Source organism: Rousettus aegyptiacus, unplaced genomic scaffold (assembly GCF_014176215.1).
Source record: "Rousettus aegyptiacus isolate mRouAeg1 unplaced genomic scaffold, mRouAeg1.p scaffold_m13_p_10, whole genome shotgun sequence".
Lineage (NCBI taxonomy): Eukaryota > Metazoa > Chordata > Mammalia > Chiroptera > Pteropodidae > Rousettus > Rousettus aegyptiacus.
Window position 1 is genome coordinate 91858261 of NW_023416285.1, and position 17561 is coordinate 91875821.

Consider the following 17561-nt stretch of genomic DNA (forward strand, 5'->3'; position numbering starts at 1 on the left):
GAAGACCGTCATTCATTGCCAGGGCCCGGCTCCCCAAATTGGAGAACAGTGACTCCGAGAGTGTTCACCGGGCAGGCCTAAGAAATAAGTCAAGAAAAAACATAAGGGAAACTTGCCAGCCCGCCCAAGGAAGCCCCTCTGTCTTTTTATAGACACAAGTTGGGGCTCAGAACGATTCTCCCATGTCCGGGCTGTTCTTTTAGTTGTGCGCCCTCCGGCCAAGTGTCCCTGGAGCTCTGGGCATCTGCACTGGTTATAGGAAGATACATAGAGACGAGGTTTGGCTCCTCAAACGTAGATGTTCACACACAATAAGCTGAAGTGGGCGATGGGGAAAAAGGAGGAGAGGAGAAGCCGGGAGAGGGGAGGTTACAGCCAAGTGCGGTACCAGCCCGCGAGGTCTTTCCTGGCCGGTGGGCACACCGGCTGCTTTTGGCTGTCACTCACAGGAACAGTGCTGGCGTGGCTCTAAAACGAGGGGCCTGCTCACCAGCGCTCGCGAGATCTCCACGAGGCGTCCCAGTTAAGACTTTGGCGCTGGCGAAATTCTAATCGTCACAGCCCTGGCTGCAGACACTCAGAGCGGTCCCCGTTACACTTCTCATTACGACCGCCCCTCGTTGCTACCAAAAGTCAGCCTTCCAGCGTGACATTCGTGTTCGTTACGAAATGAAATCACTGGCCCATTTAATTAACACCTGCTGTAAATACTCCGTGATCCCCCAGTGCCAAAAGGCAGACGTGAGAAGACAGAGGAGGAGGGAGGGGCCGGAGGAAGGAGCCCGGCCGATGTCATCGGCTGGACGGCGTCACGTCTGCAGCCGTCTGAGGCTTCCCCAAGTCGGAGGTTTCGGGGCCTCTTGAGTATTTAACGTGCGCAACCACGTAGCGACATAGCACGTTTTTAATTCTGCGTCAGAGGGTGTGATAAAATATTCTCGGGTCAGGATCACCTGGGGCCAGGTTGGGTGTGACATCGGTCATGGAGCCCAAGGAACACTCTTGGCCAGGTGTGCCCTCGGCCTGGAGCACTGTTCCCTTCAATGCAGAAAGAAGCCCTAAGATTCAGTCTTACTCGATCTGCTAAAGAACACGTCCTGAAGTATAGGTTTTATTAGGATTCGCGTGTGGGTCAACAGATCGTGAGGTGGCTGCCATTGAAAAGACAGTTTGCTTCTTGTAGTTTCTAAGAGGGACGGGGTGCCAGGCCAGCAGGGCCGCCTGGGGGTGCACCAGCCTCTGTCAGGAGGGACAGTGACGGGAAACGGTGGGCAGGAGCTTGTTTCATGGTTTCTCCGGGCAGGACTGGGGGAGGCAGGGTGGCAGTCTTAGGGTCGGTTACTTTGTGTCATTTCATAGGCCCTGGGGCAGAGCGACTGTCCCCGAGTCAGCCGGTGCCTGGCCCTGGGGTGACTGGGGCAGGTGGACCACAGCCCGGGTTGTAGGAGCCCACAGAGGAGACTGGCAGGGTGTTTGGGCTCACAGGTGCCTCCTTCCCTGTCTCTAGGGGTTGGTGATGTCGGGAGGGCAGGGTCATCCAGCCCACTGATGTCAAAGCGCCAGACACCCATGGTCGGTGCAGAACCGGACTCGGAATTGTCCGTGCACACCCTCGGAATCTACGAGGAGTCTTTCATTTCCTCGGGTTTACCCAGAGACCCAGCATTTTCTCTGAGATCCTGGTCTTTGAGCCCTGCATTGGTAGTTAAGGAAATGCAACATCGCCACCTGCTGCCGAAAGGGGTGCTCAGGAAAATCAAAAAGAATGGAACTGGTTTGGAAAAAAAAAAGAAAGAAAAAGAAAATCTCGACCTTGACCCCAGACCGCCCCCATTTCCCGAGCCCACAAGAGTTTCTTGAGTTTCTTCTCGCAGGTGTGAACGCAGCTGCCTGAGTCCCTTTGTCTCCAGGCCTTTTTGACTCACCGGTTCCCTCGCACAGATGGAGAGTTCGGGTTCAGTCAAGTGTCCAGGGTCACAGAGTAATAGTCTGACAGGGTTTTCCGGGCTGTTTCTTGGTGATGCAGGTCAACAGGAAGCCGCTTTCCAGTTCCCGTCGAGACAAGGCGGTTTCGTCCTTTGCCTCAGAACGTGCTTGCCGTTTCCTCTGCCTTCCTGCCTCTCGGACAGCCGGGAACACAGAGCTCGAGGAAGTGAATGCTGTCGCAAAACAAAACAACAAAACAAAACAAAAACTGCCATCTCATCTCAGTTTTCCATTATTAGAGAGGGAATTAGTATGGTTCCTTAATAGATGGCTGAGAAAATCCGTTATCAGAAAGACAGAACGTCTTCGCTCCTTCAGTCTCAAGAATTAAAACAAATGTGAGAAGGACGTAAAGCGTTGCTTTGAAAATTAAGTTCCTCCGGCCCCGACAGACTTAGACTGAAAGTTATGGCAGCTCAGGCCGCTCCCTGTCAAACGCAGGAAGCCTCCGCTATGCTCTGGCATCAGGAGCCGGGGCGGGCGGCAGCTCTGTGCGACCACCTTCCCGTGTGGGAACGAGGAGAGAGGCCGAGGGGCGAGGGCCGAACGTGGCACGTGAGACCCCCTAACCTGGGCCTTCTTGACGTCTGGGAAGTCCTCTCTTTCTCCACCCGTTTCACTGTCCCAGGAGGAATCCTCACCACCGGTGGGTGAGTGAAGAGGTGAACAGTCGAAACTCAGAGTTTCGTTTGCAGACGGGCCGTACGCTCACCTGTGCGCCAGGCACTGCCTACGTGCCGGAGGTGCCGCCAAAAAAAAATGAATCAGAGGGAGGCCCAGCCCTGAAGGAGTTAGCAGCCTGGAAGGAGACGTTCCAGGGAACAGACAATCACAGGACCATGGGGGCAGCGTGGAGGGTTGTTTGGGGGTGAGAGGAAGAGCCTGAGCAGGGTCGCAGAGCAAGCGTCACCCACAGCAGGACGTTGCCTGCAAGTCGCCCAGTCCTCAGGCATTCTTCCGAGCACCCCGACTGGGATGGAGGCTTTGTCACCCTCTCTTCCTGCCATCCCCTCCCCGCCTCTCCCCTCCCCACCCCTCCTTTCTCTTCACTTCCCTGGGTCTCTCCCTCCCTCCCTCTCTCCCTCCCTCCTTCCCTTCCTCCCTTCCTTCCTTCATTCTTTATTTTGCTATTCTGACCACCCCTCTCCAAAAGCCCTTTACGGTGGATGTAGACTCTTAATTAAATCAAGCTTAACTTATTTTGCTTTGAGATGTAGACTTTGCTACTGCATTTCAAGTCTCCGTTATCAGAGAACTGCTCGCTTAACACCTTTAGGGAGGCCTTCATGTCCTAAAATACTGGCTCCAAAAGCAGGAGGCAGGTGCTTGTTTTTGGTGGAGGAGGAGGAGAGGGGTGGGAAGGTAGGGGCAGAGATCAACCAGCCTTCTCATTCCCAGGCTTTGCAAGAATGAGGGCCATAGCATAATTCCCAAAAATTCTGTAGACTCTCCCATGATGGCGATCGCACTAACATCCATTGGTGGGAAGTTTCTGCTAATCTCTGAAGTTACTCCGGGTTCGCTCACAGATGTAAGTGAATCTGTGTTGTATTAATGACAACAGCCTTGCGCACATTAGAAGAATGGTAGACAATGTCATTTACTTAGTCCGCAGGTGAGTCGCCCACTGGCGAGCCGCGGACGTGACCCAGCGCTGGGACACGTTCTGTGGGCCTCCCATAGTGTCGGGTTGTCCTCGTTGCTGTTGTCATTCCTGTTTTCATTTGAATTAGTTTCCAGGATTCGAAGGCAAGTACACTTCTTAGGTGGAGGACCCCTGACTGAGTCTCGCCGTCTCTTTTCCAGTCTGGAAAACAAGCCCAGAGAGACTATGTGACTCGCCCTAAATCCCACGGAGCTGGGACCGGGTCACTGGTCTCGTGACTTGCTCGTTTCGCCTCTCCCCCTCTTGGTACCCCCCCCCCGTTTCCCCGAGGCAGGTACCCAGTGCCCTCCCAGAGCCGTCCACCCCCTCAGAGCCCTCCCCCCTTGCAGGGTTCCGCATTTAAGTCATGTCCTCTCCGCTCGTCATGACTCACACCCCCTCGTGCAGCTGACCCGTCACTAGTACAAGTACTTTATCTAATTAAGGAATTTAATCGACTCCGAAGTCGATGTGGAAAGGCACATTTAATGTAAACTTAATTTCGGCATGTTTCACCTTGGGGAAAAAAACCCTATAAGCTCCATCTGGATAAAAATTCAATTCTCGTTTGGCTTAATATGCGTCAATAGCACAGTGTTGAGAACATTTGCCACAGTCCCCGTGGATGAGCAGAACTCAAACCATATACCTCGCCACCGCCGGGAGGACAGGTCGTAACTATTTCAGAGAGAAATAGGGCTTGTTGATCCATTAAGCAGAGGAAATTATCTTTTAAAAAATCCACCTCAACAATGATTAGGACAAAAAGGTAATGTATTGAAAACAAATGGTATTTAAAAAATGGGAAGCAGATAAGGAACAAGAAAGTAGACGGTCACGTTTACGTCCCCTCTAAGGAGTTGATTGATGGCAGGGCCAGTTCTTCACGCTGGTGAGAGGTGTCACGCAAGGTGGGCCTAACCTGCCGTACGTGAACTTGAAACACACTGCTTTCTCGCCAAAAGGAATCATGGGAAAACAACCGAGGACGCCTTTTTCTTTCATTTATTTGGGGCGGAGCCTTCAAGTCCCCGCGTCCCATCCTCTGGCTCAGAGGACCTTGGACGATCGGGTTGGTCAGTTGATGCTTCTGTGGTTCATGTGCAGTTTTTGTCTTCCAGGTTCTACATAGAAAGCATCTCCTACCTAAAGGACAATGCCACCATCGAGCTCTTCTTTCTGAATGCTAAATCCTGCATCTACAAGGTGAGAACGTCCCCTTCCTGTTCAGTTTCCTGTTGAAATTCGAAAGTATCATGTGAAGCTGGGAATCCCCTGCCGTTGCCCCTCACGTGATTTTATTGACTAGTAGAAGGAATGTATAAATTAATTACTATACATAAATGAGAACTCCGTGACACTAAAGGGACCGGTTCGATAACGTGACTCCTTCCGGTCCTGTCACTGTGTTTGTGGCTCCTTGGGGTGTCCTTTAACCTGATCCTAGGGGTCTCCCTAACCTGGCAACAGAGACAAATGGGAAGCCTAGGCGAGCATGATGAATAACACCAGCCAACGCCATTCTCGCTGGTCTGACGCATGTTCATCTGGCCATTTTTGGATATTCTGGCAGTATCTCTCAAACGGAAGCTATTGGCACTTGGGATGGGACAGTTTATTTTAATCGTGCTAAAATAGACGAAAAATTTACCGTCGTGACCATCGACAGGCAGACAGTTCCGTGGTCTAAGTACGTTGCATTCACGTCATCGCCGTCCATCTCGAGAACCCTTTTCACCTTAGAAGGCGGCAACTCGGTCCCCGTTAAACACTCACTCACTCTTCACCCTCCCTCACCCAGCCCCTGGCAACCACCGTTCTTCTGTCTCTATGAACTTGACCGCCATAGGGACCAGTGGAATCCTCCAGTGTTTGTCCTCTCACGACTGGCTTATTTCACTTCGTTCCTGTGTCGGAATTCCCTTCCTTTTTGAGGCTGACTAATATTTAATCATATGGGTTCACCACATCCTGTTTATCCGTTTACCCATCAGGGTATGCTTGGGCTGTTGTGAATAATGCTGCTATGAACACGGGTTCGTAAATATCTGTCCACATCCCTGCTTTCACTTGATTTGGGTGGGTACCCAGAAATCATACTGCTGGATCATGTGGTGGTTCTACTTTTTATTTTTTAAAGAACTGCCACTTTCCATAGTGACTGCACCAATTTTATATCCGTACTGATGGTGCAGAAAGGTTCCAGTTTCTCTACATCCTCACCGACACTTGTTGTTTTGGGGTTTTTTGATAGTTGCCTTCTAAATGAGGGTGGGATGGTATCTCAGTGTGGTTTGGATTTGCATCTTCCTACTGATTAGTGGTGTTGAGCACCTATTCAGATGCTTACCAGCCTTTTGTGCATCTTCATCAGAGAAATGTCTAGTCAAGGGACAGTCCTTAGTTGAGTGGGACAGTCCCTTGTTTCTGATTCCCCCAGCTGCTAGCAGTGTTTCCTCTCATTCCCTGGGGAGAGAATCTTGCAGCAGAGCCCCCCGGGCTGAGAACCACTCCTAGGAGAACACACTGAAAGTCAGCCCTGCTCTGCCGGCCCCCAGCATGCACCTGTGTCCCGGGAGAGCCACCTTCAGCACGCCACCTTGAGTGGCTCGTCCGCAACACGGAGAAGGCCCACTGACATGTGTCCAGGTCGCCCTATGACAGGCTCGGTGCCGAGTGCTTTCTTGTACATTGTGAGGCTGCATCGTCACAACACCTCTGAAAGGAATTCTGCGTTTCAGCCCTGTGAGGAGAATGAGGCACAGAAAGGTCATGAGGTCCTGAGGTCTCATGTCTACGCGAATGGCAGTGTCTGGACACCTGACTCCAGACCACAGAGCTCGGTCATGCTGCACCTGGGAGGGCAGACTCTCCCTAGGGTGGCGAATGTCCCCGAAGCCAGGGAACTGCAAAGCCAAGTGCACTGTTGTGAAGCGGTCCAGGGCTGTACCGAGTCCTCGTCCGGGAATTCCCACCGTCTCTGTTTCCACATAAGTAAACCCAGTTTGAGGGGATGGCAGGAACCCACCAACCATTAAAACATGCGCGCGCACGCACGCACACACACGATCTGAAATGGGGTATCAGCCATCACTCTGCCTTCTGGAAGTACTTCAGCACATTCATTGCGCAGAATAGTTCCACCAAATGCAAATATTCAAAGTAATGAGGGCCTGGTAGTGATCAAATGCAGCTCTGTGAAAGGAACTCACTTGGTGACAGCTGCTGAGCCAGGGCTTAAACTGGGCTCACACCCAGAGCGCTCAGACTAAAGTATTTTTGGTTTTTGCTGAATGGAGGGAAAAGCCACTAAATGTAGCTCCAGGAACTTACAAGCTCCTTCCTCTCTCTAAGCCTTTGTTTTCTCGTTGTAAAGTGGAAACAGTAATACCAACCTAACGTACCTCGCAGGTCGTGAGAGTAACTGCTGGCTTTTGTTTAATGAATATGAAAGCACTTTTGAAAACGATTGGGGATGAAAAGTGAGCACTGTCCACCAGGTGGCAGACGTGGGCAGAGAATGTCTGGAAGGTCACTGAACTAATGAAATCTCCTTACACCCAGGCAAGTGAAAAGTTGCCCCAGATCATAACACCTGGGCAGAGGAAGAGAGATCGTCTCTCTCTCAGGGTCGTTCAGTTCAGTCTAGTTGTAAATTCTTTTTTTTTTTTTATTAGGTTTGTTGGGGTAACATTGGTTAGTACAATTATATAATTTTCAGGTATACATTACAATTTGACATCTATCTACATATTCTATTGTGTGATTACCACCCAAAGTCCAGTTTCTTTCAGCTGCCATATATTTGATCCCCTTTACCCACTTCACCCTCCCCTTGCCTCCCTATATTTGACCCCTTTACCCCGTCTACCTCTCCCCTCCTCTCCCAACCCCTCGTAACCACTCGCCCTTTGTAAATTCTGAGCTGGAGCTGAGGACGCTATTGCTTCTGAGGACTCTGGGATTTATGGGAAATTAAAAAAAAAAAAATCCTTAGGACTAAATATTACACGCCCCCCAAGTACAGGTGGTGATGTGTTCAGAGACAGCCACGTTTGGGATCACAGCACCCCCAGAAGCAGTCTGGGGGCTGCATCTCTCCAGATCCCCCCCCCCCCCCCGTCCCTTCTCAGGGTCTGTACTAGAGCTGGGTCATGCAGCTGGCCCAGGGATGGCTGTTCCAAAGTTTGTATAGGAGACCAGATTGCATCACAAAGACCGCCCCATCATCGACAACCGTATTTTCATTTGCATAAACTGACACAGCGTTCATAGAGGTGCTTTCACCTGTGTTGTCTCGTTTGTGCTTCATAAGGGACATACTCAAAGAACCCAGAAGTGATTGAACAGGAAGTGTGACCCGTCTTGCATAGTTATAAATATGTGAAGACATTGGGAGTTCCAGTAGCCGAGTGACTATGATTTGAAGTTTAAATTTGGTGTCCTACAGACGTAGGTTCCCATCCTAGCTCCGCCTCTTAGTAAATGTGAGCATCTTCTGCGACGTCTCCAAGCTTAATTTTCCTCTTTGGTTTGCAAGGATGTTAAAAAGACCCTTCCGCGACCTTCTCGGGAAGATTAAGTGAGATAAAGCATGAACGCAGCTCAACAGAACCGAGACAGAACCACCCACTTGGGTTCAGGCGTGAGGTGTTTACATTGGCCGTGAGCTTTGATCCGTGCATGCTGCCAGAGGCTGGTGCCCGATGTATAATCTGCAGGCGGTGCTGATACCCGAGGCTCCGGCTGGCCCAGCACAGGTTTACTGTATCAGCTCCCTCCCTGTTTCCTGGCGGAACGGTTCCTACGGTGCGCTGGGATCCAAGTCGTTCGGATAAAATAAGCTGTTAATTCTTGCTCTTTCCAGGTCCCTCCGCCATTCACTTTCGAAAGCATTTGTATATATTTTTATCAAAGTAACATATGGTGCAAACAGGAGAGCGGGGGAAAAACAGAAGGCCGCGGGGGGAACGGAGGACCGAATGTGAGGTGGATCGACGGCGTGAGAGCAGCCGCAGGCGTGAGTCCGCGGGGCCGAGCAGGGCGGCTGAGGCCCGGACGCCGCGCTCGCCCCGGTCAGAGTCACCAGGAGTCCGAGCTCGGTGGCTTGAAGCGCACACGCTCCATGACGCAGCTTCAAAGCCGAACGGTTCTGAGAGGCCCGTTACGACGTCTCACCACTTTCAACAATTTTAGCTGTTTCTCCTCGTGTTTGGCCCCTCTGTTTCCAAATAATGGGCAAAGGGCGTTTTTCCTTGATTTATCCATTTTAGAGCTATTGAGCTTCTGCGACGAGAGGCGAGGATTCGGGTCTCCTGGACGGCCACCTGCACGGTCCCTTTCCCCATTTTCCCAGTGCGGCTTGGAGCCACAGCCGTCAGCGTTACATGATTATGACTAATGCAAGTAGCGTCCTGTGTTTGTGATCCCTTTTTTAGATAACCAGTTGTTTTACCTAAAGGTAATAATTGCCTTGCTGTTACTTGTTTCTCTGTACCCATCATTTCTTTTCCCAAAAGTGCCTACAGGTTCCCAAAGGCATGTCGACATGAATTTCCAAATGCATCAGGCAATAATTCCATCAGCGCCTCTCTTTTGTTTGCTTTTTTGCCATCGCTGCCTTTTTTGGTTTTCCTGGGACCTCCCTTTTGGAGCCCTCTGTCCTTTTTCTCCGGTCCGAATGTGGCCTTATTTGCAGCCCTCACAACAGGACACCTCTTCCCCCTCTTGACATGTCTGCGCCCCAGCTCTGCAGCGGGTCCTCTGTGTCCTGGATCCTCGGTCTTCCTGTGTTTTGTTTTACACCATTGTTTCCATGGAGCACATCCTGCAGCAGAGCCAGAGAGCGTGCACAGGGGAAGTCAAATGGGTGCCTGCGCATCCAAAAAAAGTCTCTATTCTGCCTTCACATCTGATTCGTAGTTGGGCTGAATATGGAAATGCGGGTTTCCCTCGGGATGTCAAAGGTGTTGCCTCACCTGCTTCAATATCTCATCTCTCTTGTTTTCCACCTCTGTCTTTTTAGTCTTCTTCCTAGGAGATTCCATCAATATTATTGTTAACCTCCTCTTACTGATTTTTTAACTTTGGCTGTTGTTTTTAATTTCCAAGACTTCATATTAGCTGGGAGATTTTATATATATAATATATACATATATATATATATGTGTGTGTGTGTGTGTGTTCCTGTTGTCTTTGAACTTTATATTCTCTTATTGCTCTGATAACATTAATTATCGTACATGTTTTTTTTTTTTTCCCTGTTTACTGCGGTCTCTGTCTTTTGTGTAGGAGGCTATTCTCAATTGTCTGTTGATCCTGGTCTGTCCATTCGTATTTAAGAATGAAGCACTTAAAAGCCAGCTGACGCCCCCGCAGCCCAGGTGGGGTTGGTCCCCCGGCGGGTGTCCCTGTGGAGTGACCTGGGGACTGGTTCTTTCCATGAGAGCCCCAGGCGTCGGTGTCTGGTCGTCTCTTCTCTGCGGCTCTCCGCCTGTCAGAGGAGGGCCTTCCCGGTTCTGTCCGGGGGCTGCGTCCCGGGCACAGACCCCTTTTAATTCCTGCACTTTCTGTCCGCTTCACCCCAACTTCCCGTTTATCTTGTCCAGGGAGCAAACCTGGGGTCCCTTCAACAGCAGCAAAGTGCGGGAAGGCTCTTTGTTTTATTATGTCTTTCCAAACTACGAATGCCACCCTCCTGCGGTCCAGTCTTCCCTCACCGGGCAGCAGGAAGCATGACCGCGGTGGATTTCTCTCTCACTTCCCCGTTTTCTACAAAAAGAACGAGACAATACAGTGGTCATGTGTCCAAGCCGTCGAAGGCTAGACTACCGTCAGCAGAGAACAGGGCTGAAACCGAACGGTTTAAGTGGAGCAGGAGGGGGTGTAAAGTAGGGTCACCGGCACCCCGCATGGCCACGCGCTGCCACAGCGCTTCCGATGTGTTTTAACTCAACCAAGGCGACAGGCGTGAGGGCCAGGGGGCGGCTAGAACCCGTTTAGAAGGCTGCCTAGTTCCGCGGTGCGCACGTCCCGTGGGGATTGTGCCTGGGGAACGTTGTGTGGTCCCTGGGGAGCGATGGGGCGGCGGAGCCGTCTCGCCTGCCAGATTTTCCATCTGGCTCTCTGTCTTTGGATGTGGCCTCCTTCGTCAGCGGAAGAGGCCTGTCTGTCCGTCAGCCTCCCAGGAGGCAGCGGACGCGTCACACCCCGCAGGAGCAGTCAGGTGGACGGGGATGCTCATCTCAGCTCTGGCCCCACCGTCAGGCGGCAGGTTTGAAGCCCGCCGGGAATCGCCGTCAAAAATGAGTCACCGCAGTAATTTTCAGTAGCCTCGCCAATGATGAGTGCTAGGTCATAAAAATGCCAACATCTGTTTAACTTTTTAGAAGGAATCCCATAGATTGTAGATCTTAAAGTTGTAAGGGAAAGAACGAAGTCTGAGATCCAGCCCCGAATTTCTTCACAGAGGGGCAAGGAAATTGGCTCCGAAAGGCCTCTGTCTCCCTTCAGGCCCTCATAGGAGTGATTTGGTGCTTCTGTGATTTAAGTTGGGCGAAGTGAGGGACTGGTCAGAGTGACTAACTGCTCAGTTATGAATCTCATGTTCAAACGGTATAACTTTGCCCAGACCTGAAGAGTTTGGCCGTCCACTCTTTATCTGTCACATTTAAATTGTACTTGATCTCAACACTTACCTCATGCAAGGATGATAACCAAAGAAGCAGGACCTGTGGACACCATCTGAAGATAGACCGAAATGTGTGTCTTTGGGCTGGACGAAAAGTTGGCACGAGCGTTTTTCTGAGTGAATTTTCACAATCACCTTCCATGAGCTGTCACTGAATCAGGCACATAGTCAATGTTCAGCAAATGGTTTTTAACTGATTACTTTCCAATCTCAAGGAGCAAGGATTCATGTGTTTCCTGGGAAATTACCAAGTTTGGTGCCAACATATACCCACTGAGAGCTGCTCATGTCAGAAAAGAAAGAGCTTAAAATTCCTGTTTTATGGGTGCTTGGGGGTCTTGTCCAGCCTGCTTTTCTGAAATGTCCACATGGGTCTTATTGGAGCTTAAATAATCAGCCATGGGCCAAGTTTGTCTCTTAGGTCTAAAATACTATCACTCTTGCTGGAATCGAAATAAACAGTCTTTATCCAAAATCTTCAAAGAGCTCTGCTAACGAGCACATGATGTCATCTCTGAAGATGAGAGAAACAAAGCCCAGCATCGAGTCCCACAGGACCAAGGAGGCAACATAAACATTAGTCTCAGAATTACAGAACCGTCGTCCTTATCTCTCGGTTCGGTGATTGCAGGTGTAGGGCCAGAGAATGGAGGGAAAGGAGGACGGACGGACAGGGACTTCCGTTTTCCACTCTAGAAACAAACTCACGGGGACGGTGCCCCTGGCCTCTGAAGACCTGCCCGGGGTCGTGACGTGGGCTGCATGCTGACAGCAAGAGCCGTCCCCGTGCCACAGAGAGAGGGGGTGACCCAGCAGCGCACCACAGTGGGTCGTTAGGCAACCACGAAGTGACTCGGCTGAGGAAAAACTGGCAAAGGGCTAAAAAGAGCAGCTGGGCAAGACCGCATCGGCCTCATCGCACGCGCGCACATACGCACGCACACACACACACACAGTGCTGCCGCCTCTATAAAAATACATATCTTACCGAAGATTCCTGTATATGCCAAAAAAATGCTGAAGGACAGAGGCAAAACGGTGGAGTTCGGATTCTCTGTAAACACCAATGCGCGACAGCAAATAACACAGACGTGCCATGTGTGGTGTGTGTCTAGGGTCTGTCTCCAAGCCAGCTCCGCATTTACGCCTCACCAAACTCGGTAAAATAATTGGGAGAGAAATCGTCCGTGTTCTGCTGCTGAGGAAAACGAAACTCAGGGAGATCAAGTGACTCGTTCGGTGTGCCAGAGCTGTCGGGGGGTGTGGGGAGGGCTGGTCCTAGCCCCGGGAACTTTCAGGTGAGAGTGGAAATGGTCTTAAGGAACTATCATCTTTAGACGTTTTGGGGTAAGAAGAAAGGCAGTCCCAGTTGGCAAGGAGGCGTTGCGGGGGCAGCCATGGGGCCAGCCCTGCCCGCCGTCCTGAGTGGAGTCTGCAAAGGCCGTTCTCACCGGCATCTTCTCCACTGTCCACGTGGCTGTTTAGTCCCGTTTTCCAGTAACAGTTTTCTCGTTAATCTTACGTGACATCTGGAATTTCCGTGGCTCCCGGCCACGGAGGGATGCTTTGCATTACGATTCTCCGTTGAGTGGCGAGGCCCCCACCGCGTCCCGCAGAGCGAGGTGATGGTGGCGAGATCTTGCAGGCCTTGGGGCGCTTGGAGAAAGCCCACCGCACCTGGCACGTGGCGTTCCCTTGGGGGCTCCGTTTGGAACACTTGGAGACCCCCAGATGGAAATCTTTCTGAGAACATCGTTAGCCATTATATAAGCTGCTGATAAATGACCTCAAGCCTCTTCCTCGGCTTCTTAGTCACCTGGGATAAAACCCCGCCAAGGGGGAGGAGCTGGGGCCATCCTCCCCGGCCCTGCTCTGAACGCACGTGCGCACACCTGCAGACAGGCCCGTTTTGTCTTCCTCTGCCATTTTTCAAAAGATCAAAGGAAGCAGCTCACATCATGCAGTGGTACGTGAAACAGATACACACCAAATGGCCACGATCACTGCCAGACTTCACGGTCTCGTCTCCCCCCGTTCCCCTACTGACCGGAGAGTCTGAAGGCAAAATTACTGCGTGCCCGGCGGACCGCCTGGATCCCCAGGCAAGATTCTAGCACAGCAAACAGCCCTGCAGATGCCCCATCCCGAATGGCTCGGAGAGCGCTGGGGGCACAGAGGAATGTCACACCACCGGCACCTGGAGGGGGCCACATGAGAAATGCCTGTGGGCCTTCCCTGAAGGGTCTTCTGCTCCTCCCTCTCCTTCCCCATTTCGTGCTTTGTCAAGGGAAAACCCGGCACCCCGGGAAAGTGTGGGGTTTTGCGCACACACCATCTGGTCCCATTTAGCTTACTTTCTCTGCTTGAGCAGAAACACATGAAAGAAGCCACCTCCGGTTGACGGCGGAGTCAGGTGAGAGGAAGGTAGAGCCATCCTCTAGATGCTCTGTGGCAGCAGGTGTCTGGAGGAGGGTCTCCGGAAACATCTGTTCACGCCTCTACCCGGGAACTCAGCTGCCAGGGTTTGAAGTGCAATGGGAAGTATGTGGCGTGAGCAGAACGTCTCCAGCTCTGTGCCATCATGGTGGAGTTTCAAAGGTATGATCACCTGGGACGGCCAGGTGTGACAGGGGGAAAGGCGTTAGGAACAGGAGACATCAAGGGATCTGGCAGAGACTGTGGGGTTGGCGAGTATTTTCTTCCCGACTGGGAACACGCCTTCCCGTCATCCTAGACTGGTCCCTACACTCCCCGTGTAGGTCTCTGTCCTGACCTCTCTGAGGACAGACGGCGAGATGATTCTTGAACGCGGCCAAGACAAAGGAGACATGGCGAGAAGTCAGAATGCAGCTCCCTTTTCCAAGTTTCTGCAAGTGTGTGTGGGATGTCTGGGCCACTTCCTTCCTGTATCCTTTTCCCTCGAATGGGCCACATTTCGCCTCTCACTGTTCAATATCCTCACTGGGAAACGGTCAGAGTCAGAGGAGGTGAAAACACCCCACCGAGAGGCTAGTTCCCACGCACCCCAAAGATAGGTACGGTGAGAGAGAGCTCGGGCGAATCAGGTCAGACGTTAAATGGTGCATTTTCAATAGCTTCACTCCGGAAAGTAGTACATCATAATTAGTGTTCACTGCAGGTTAGTGTCTAGCAGTCTCTGGGGACTGCACAATAGGTCGTGGAAAATAAGATCACATTTCCAAGACCTCCCTCCGCCTCCCTCACCCTGCTTCCCCCCACGGTGTCCACGGTCTCATTCGCGGGGTTGTTTTCTGAAGGTCGGTTCGGAGTTGCGCGTTAGCCAAGCCGCTCCTCGGACGTCAAACATTAGCCGGCGTCGACCTCCGCTGCGGCCCGCTGTAAATGTTTGACAGATTCCGGTGCACTCAGCCGATGCCCCGTCACGTACGCAGGAGCGACCGCGGGATGCCGGTGGGTCGGGACGGGAAGGAACGTAGCAAGGGCAGAAACGGTCTGTCGTGGAAACCCTGGACGGAGTTCCTGCTCAGTGTGCTCTGTGAAGTGGTTTACACCCCGGTGGGACCTGGTCATCCCCGCAATGCATGGCTAGGCATTCCTGCGCCTCCCAGCTCTGACGGTCTGCACCAGCTGCAGTGGCCCGAAGCTCCTGTCGCTGGTTAAGTGTAAAGAATTATTGTCCCCCATTCTTCTCTTAGCCGACACTTTTAAGGGGTTCCACAGCAAACGTCGCAATTCCTAAGCCCCAAAGAACCAGAATGATGTCTTTCTCGAGAGATACACAGACTTGCTTAAGGGCACTGTTTTGAATTTCAGGGGCCAGCCAGTTCTGGACCATAAATTAAAATCCAAGTCCATGACTCAGGGTTCCGCGTGTAATTCAAGTGGAAAGTAACTCTTGTTTTCGCCACCTTCGATGATGGCTGTGGTTCTGAGATGAGACGGCCAAGGCCGAGTCCCAACTGATTGGGAGGCGCGCGCGCCCTCAGGAGGCCGCAGGCTGCACGAGAGGTCGGGGGGTCGCGTCCGGCCCCACCGCTGCCTCGAAGGCCTCGTGACTTTGGGCAAGTCCCGTCCAGCCTTGCGTTTCCAGCCTCGGTGTAAGCAGGCGGCTGGGCGGGCTGGACCTGGGCCCGTCCACGCGCTCACTCTCTGTGCGCCTGTCGCGCTGTGGTGACGTGAGAAAGAGAACGGGAGGTAGACGTTCCTATTACACACTCAATGGCTGGAGTTTCTGTGCCGTCAGGTCGTCTGGTCATCGCTCGTTCGTGCCGATGGGCTCCGGGCGGCCCTTTGATCCGAACTACATGTAGCGATACAGTGTCGTGCACGCAAATGAGTTAGGAGAGTCCGTCTCATAGTGAGGGTTTGCACCACGCACACGCAGGCATGCACACGCACACGCGCACACACACGCATGTGCACACAAAGGGACACAAGGGCACTTCTGGAGGTGGAGGATATGTTTATTGCTTTGAACGTGGTGATGGTCACAGGTGTCTGGATATGTCCAAACTCATTAGATCATATATAGCAACATGTCCGTTTTTTTTGTGTGTATATATATATATATATATATATATATATATTAATTATACTTCAGTAGAGCTACTTAGGAGATTAGAGCCATATACATATTGGGAAAATATGTGTATTAGTTTTTTTCAAAAGGTGTATGGCCTTCGAAGACCACGTCCACAGATCATGATTAAATATCTGGGGGAAGAGCGAATGGGCCGGAAGCGTTCTTACGCTTCGGCTGTGTGATCGGGCCGACGAGCAGAACTTCCCGCAGGGGCAGACACAGTCCGTGCTGCTCCCACGCCAGGGCAGGCAACAGCGACGTGAGCCAAGCACGTGCACGGAAGAAACGTGACAACTGAGAACTGTATCTTGGGCGCTGTTTAGTTTTAACGTGCAGACCGACAGCCCTCTGAGAACATGTCCTTCGATAGAGCCTTACTCCTCCTGGTCCTGAGGCGAGTGTTTACAAAGAAAACGCAGTCAGTTTATCAAGTAGCCTTACTCGGCGACTCAGATGAACAGATTTGTACGAAGCCAGTACTGGCGCCTGCGCCTTCATTTCTCGGGAAGGTTGAAAGACGAGGCCTTGGAGACGACCACGTCGGCTCAGGGCGCCTGGGTCCATTATGGCCAAGAGCTGCGAAAGGCGTGTCAGGAAACGGCGGGGGCCGGGTGATACAGAGACGTTGCCTCGGGGACCAGAGAGAGTCTGTCAGCGTCTGAGATCCTGGGGACTCCCTAGAAAAGGAAGGCCAGGCCCCTCTTTGGGGGAGACCTCAGAAAGCAGTTGCTGTTAAAACGCCGTACCCACCTTCCTTGTTGCTCTTCCTTGCAGGAGCTGATAGATGTTGACAGTGAAGTGGTGTTCGAATTGGCCTCCTACATTTTACAGGTAAGTTCTCCGCCCCGCCCCGCCTCCCCGCCCGCCCCGCCCATACACGGAAGAAGAGGAGTAAGATTGCGCACCCACGGCCAGCGGCCACATCCACAGGCTCGGTGTCTCCTTAATCGTTTTTAGCCACGATCGGGAAAGAGCTAGTAGGGACGCCACACCGTGGCCGTAAATAGGAGCTTCTGGTATTCCACGATTGTGAGACAGTGTCTCTCTGTGCACATCACAATAACCTGAGCCGCGGGGAGACCGAGATCATTCCGTGACCGCTTTTTCTTCAGGTTTGACGCTCTCCTCCACTCTGGAGAAAGCCAAGTAAATAGCAAGAAGGAATTGCCAAGAGAATCACTTCACGCCCCATGGGAAGATAAGGAAAAGACCTTTAGCTTAATGCAAAAAAAAGGGGTACTGCTGACTATCAGCCACAATGGCAGGAGGAATTGAAATGACGTCATTCATTTGTCCCTTTGACAAAGAGTGATTGGCCACCAACGGCGTCCAGGGCGTTAGGCTAGATTCGCCAGAGGTTCCAGGCCACCGAGCGTCTTCAGAACAACAGGGACGTAGTCCACAGAAATACAGAACAAGAAGTAACACAAGACGTAGACCGTTCTACCCAGAACGCGTTCAGATTCATGGTCTACGGGCCAGAAAAAGTTGGGCCAGAAAAAGTTAGACCGGGACCTACAGGAGGCAACTTGCATCTTGTCAGGATGACTCACCTCCTTTGGGTAGAACTTGCTAAAGGCTAATTTGGCAGTTCGCGTTTAAGTGGCTAATGCTTGCCTCCCTTCTCAATGACCTTCCCGTGGCTGATCAGACCACAGTGGCCGTAAGCTGGGCTT

The 17561-nt window shown here is 51.9% G+C and overlaps 1 protein-coding gene across 10 annotated transcripts in view; it reads left to right on the forward strand.

The window, feature by feature from the left end:
* Positions 1–17561, forward strand: part of FRMD4A (FERM domain containing 4A) — a 522413-nt gene that overhangs the window by 406146 nt on the left and 98706 nt on the right. For all 10 annotated transcript variants that reach the window (XM_036227032.1, XM_036227030.1, XM_036227019.1 and 7 more), the window contains 2 exons: positions 4753–4837; positions 16660–16716. In XM_036227032.1, coding sequence (XP_036082925.1) covers positions 4753–4837; positions 16660–16716 — 142 coding nt within the window. The remainder of the gene's footprint in view (positions 1–4752; positions 4838–16659; positions 16717–17561) is intronic.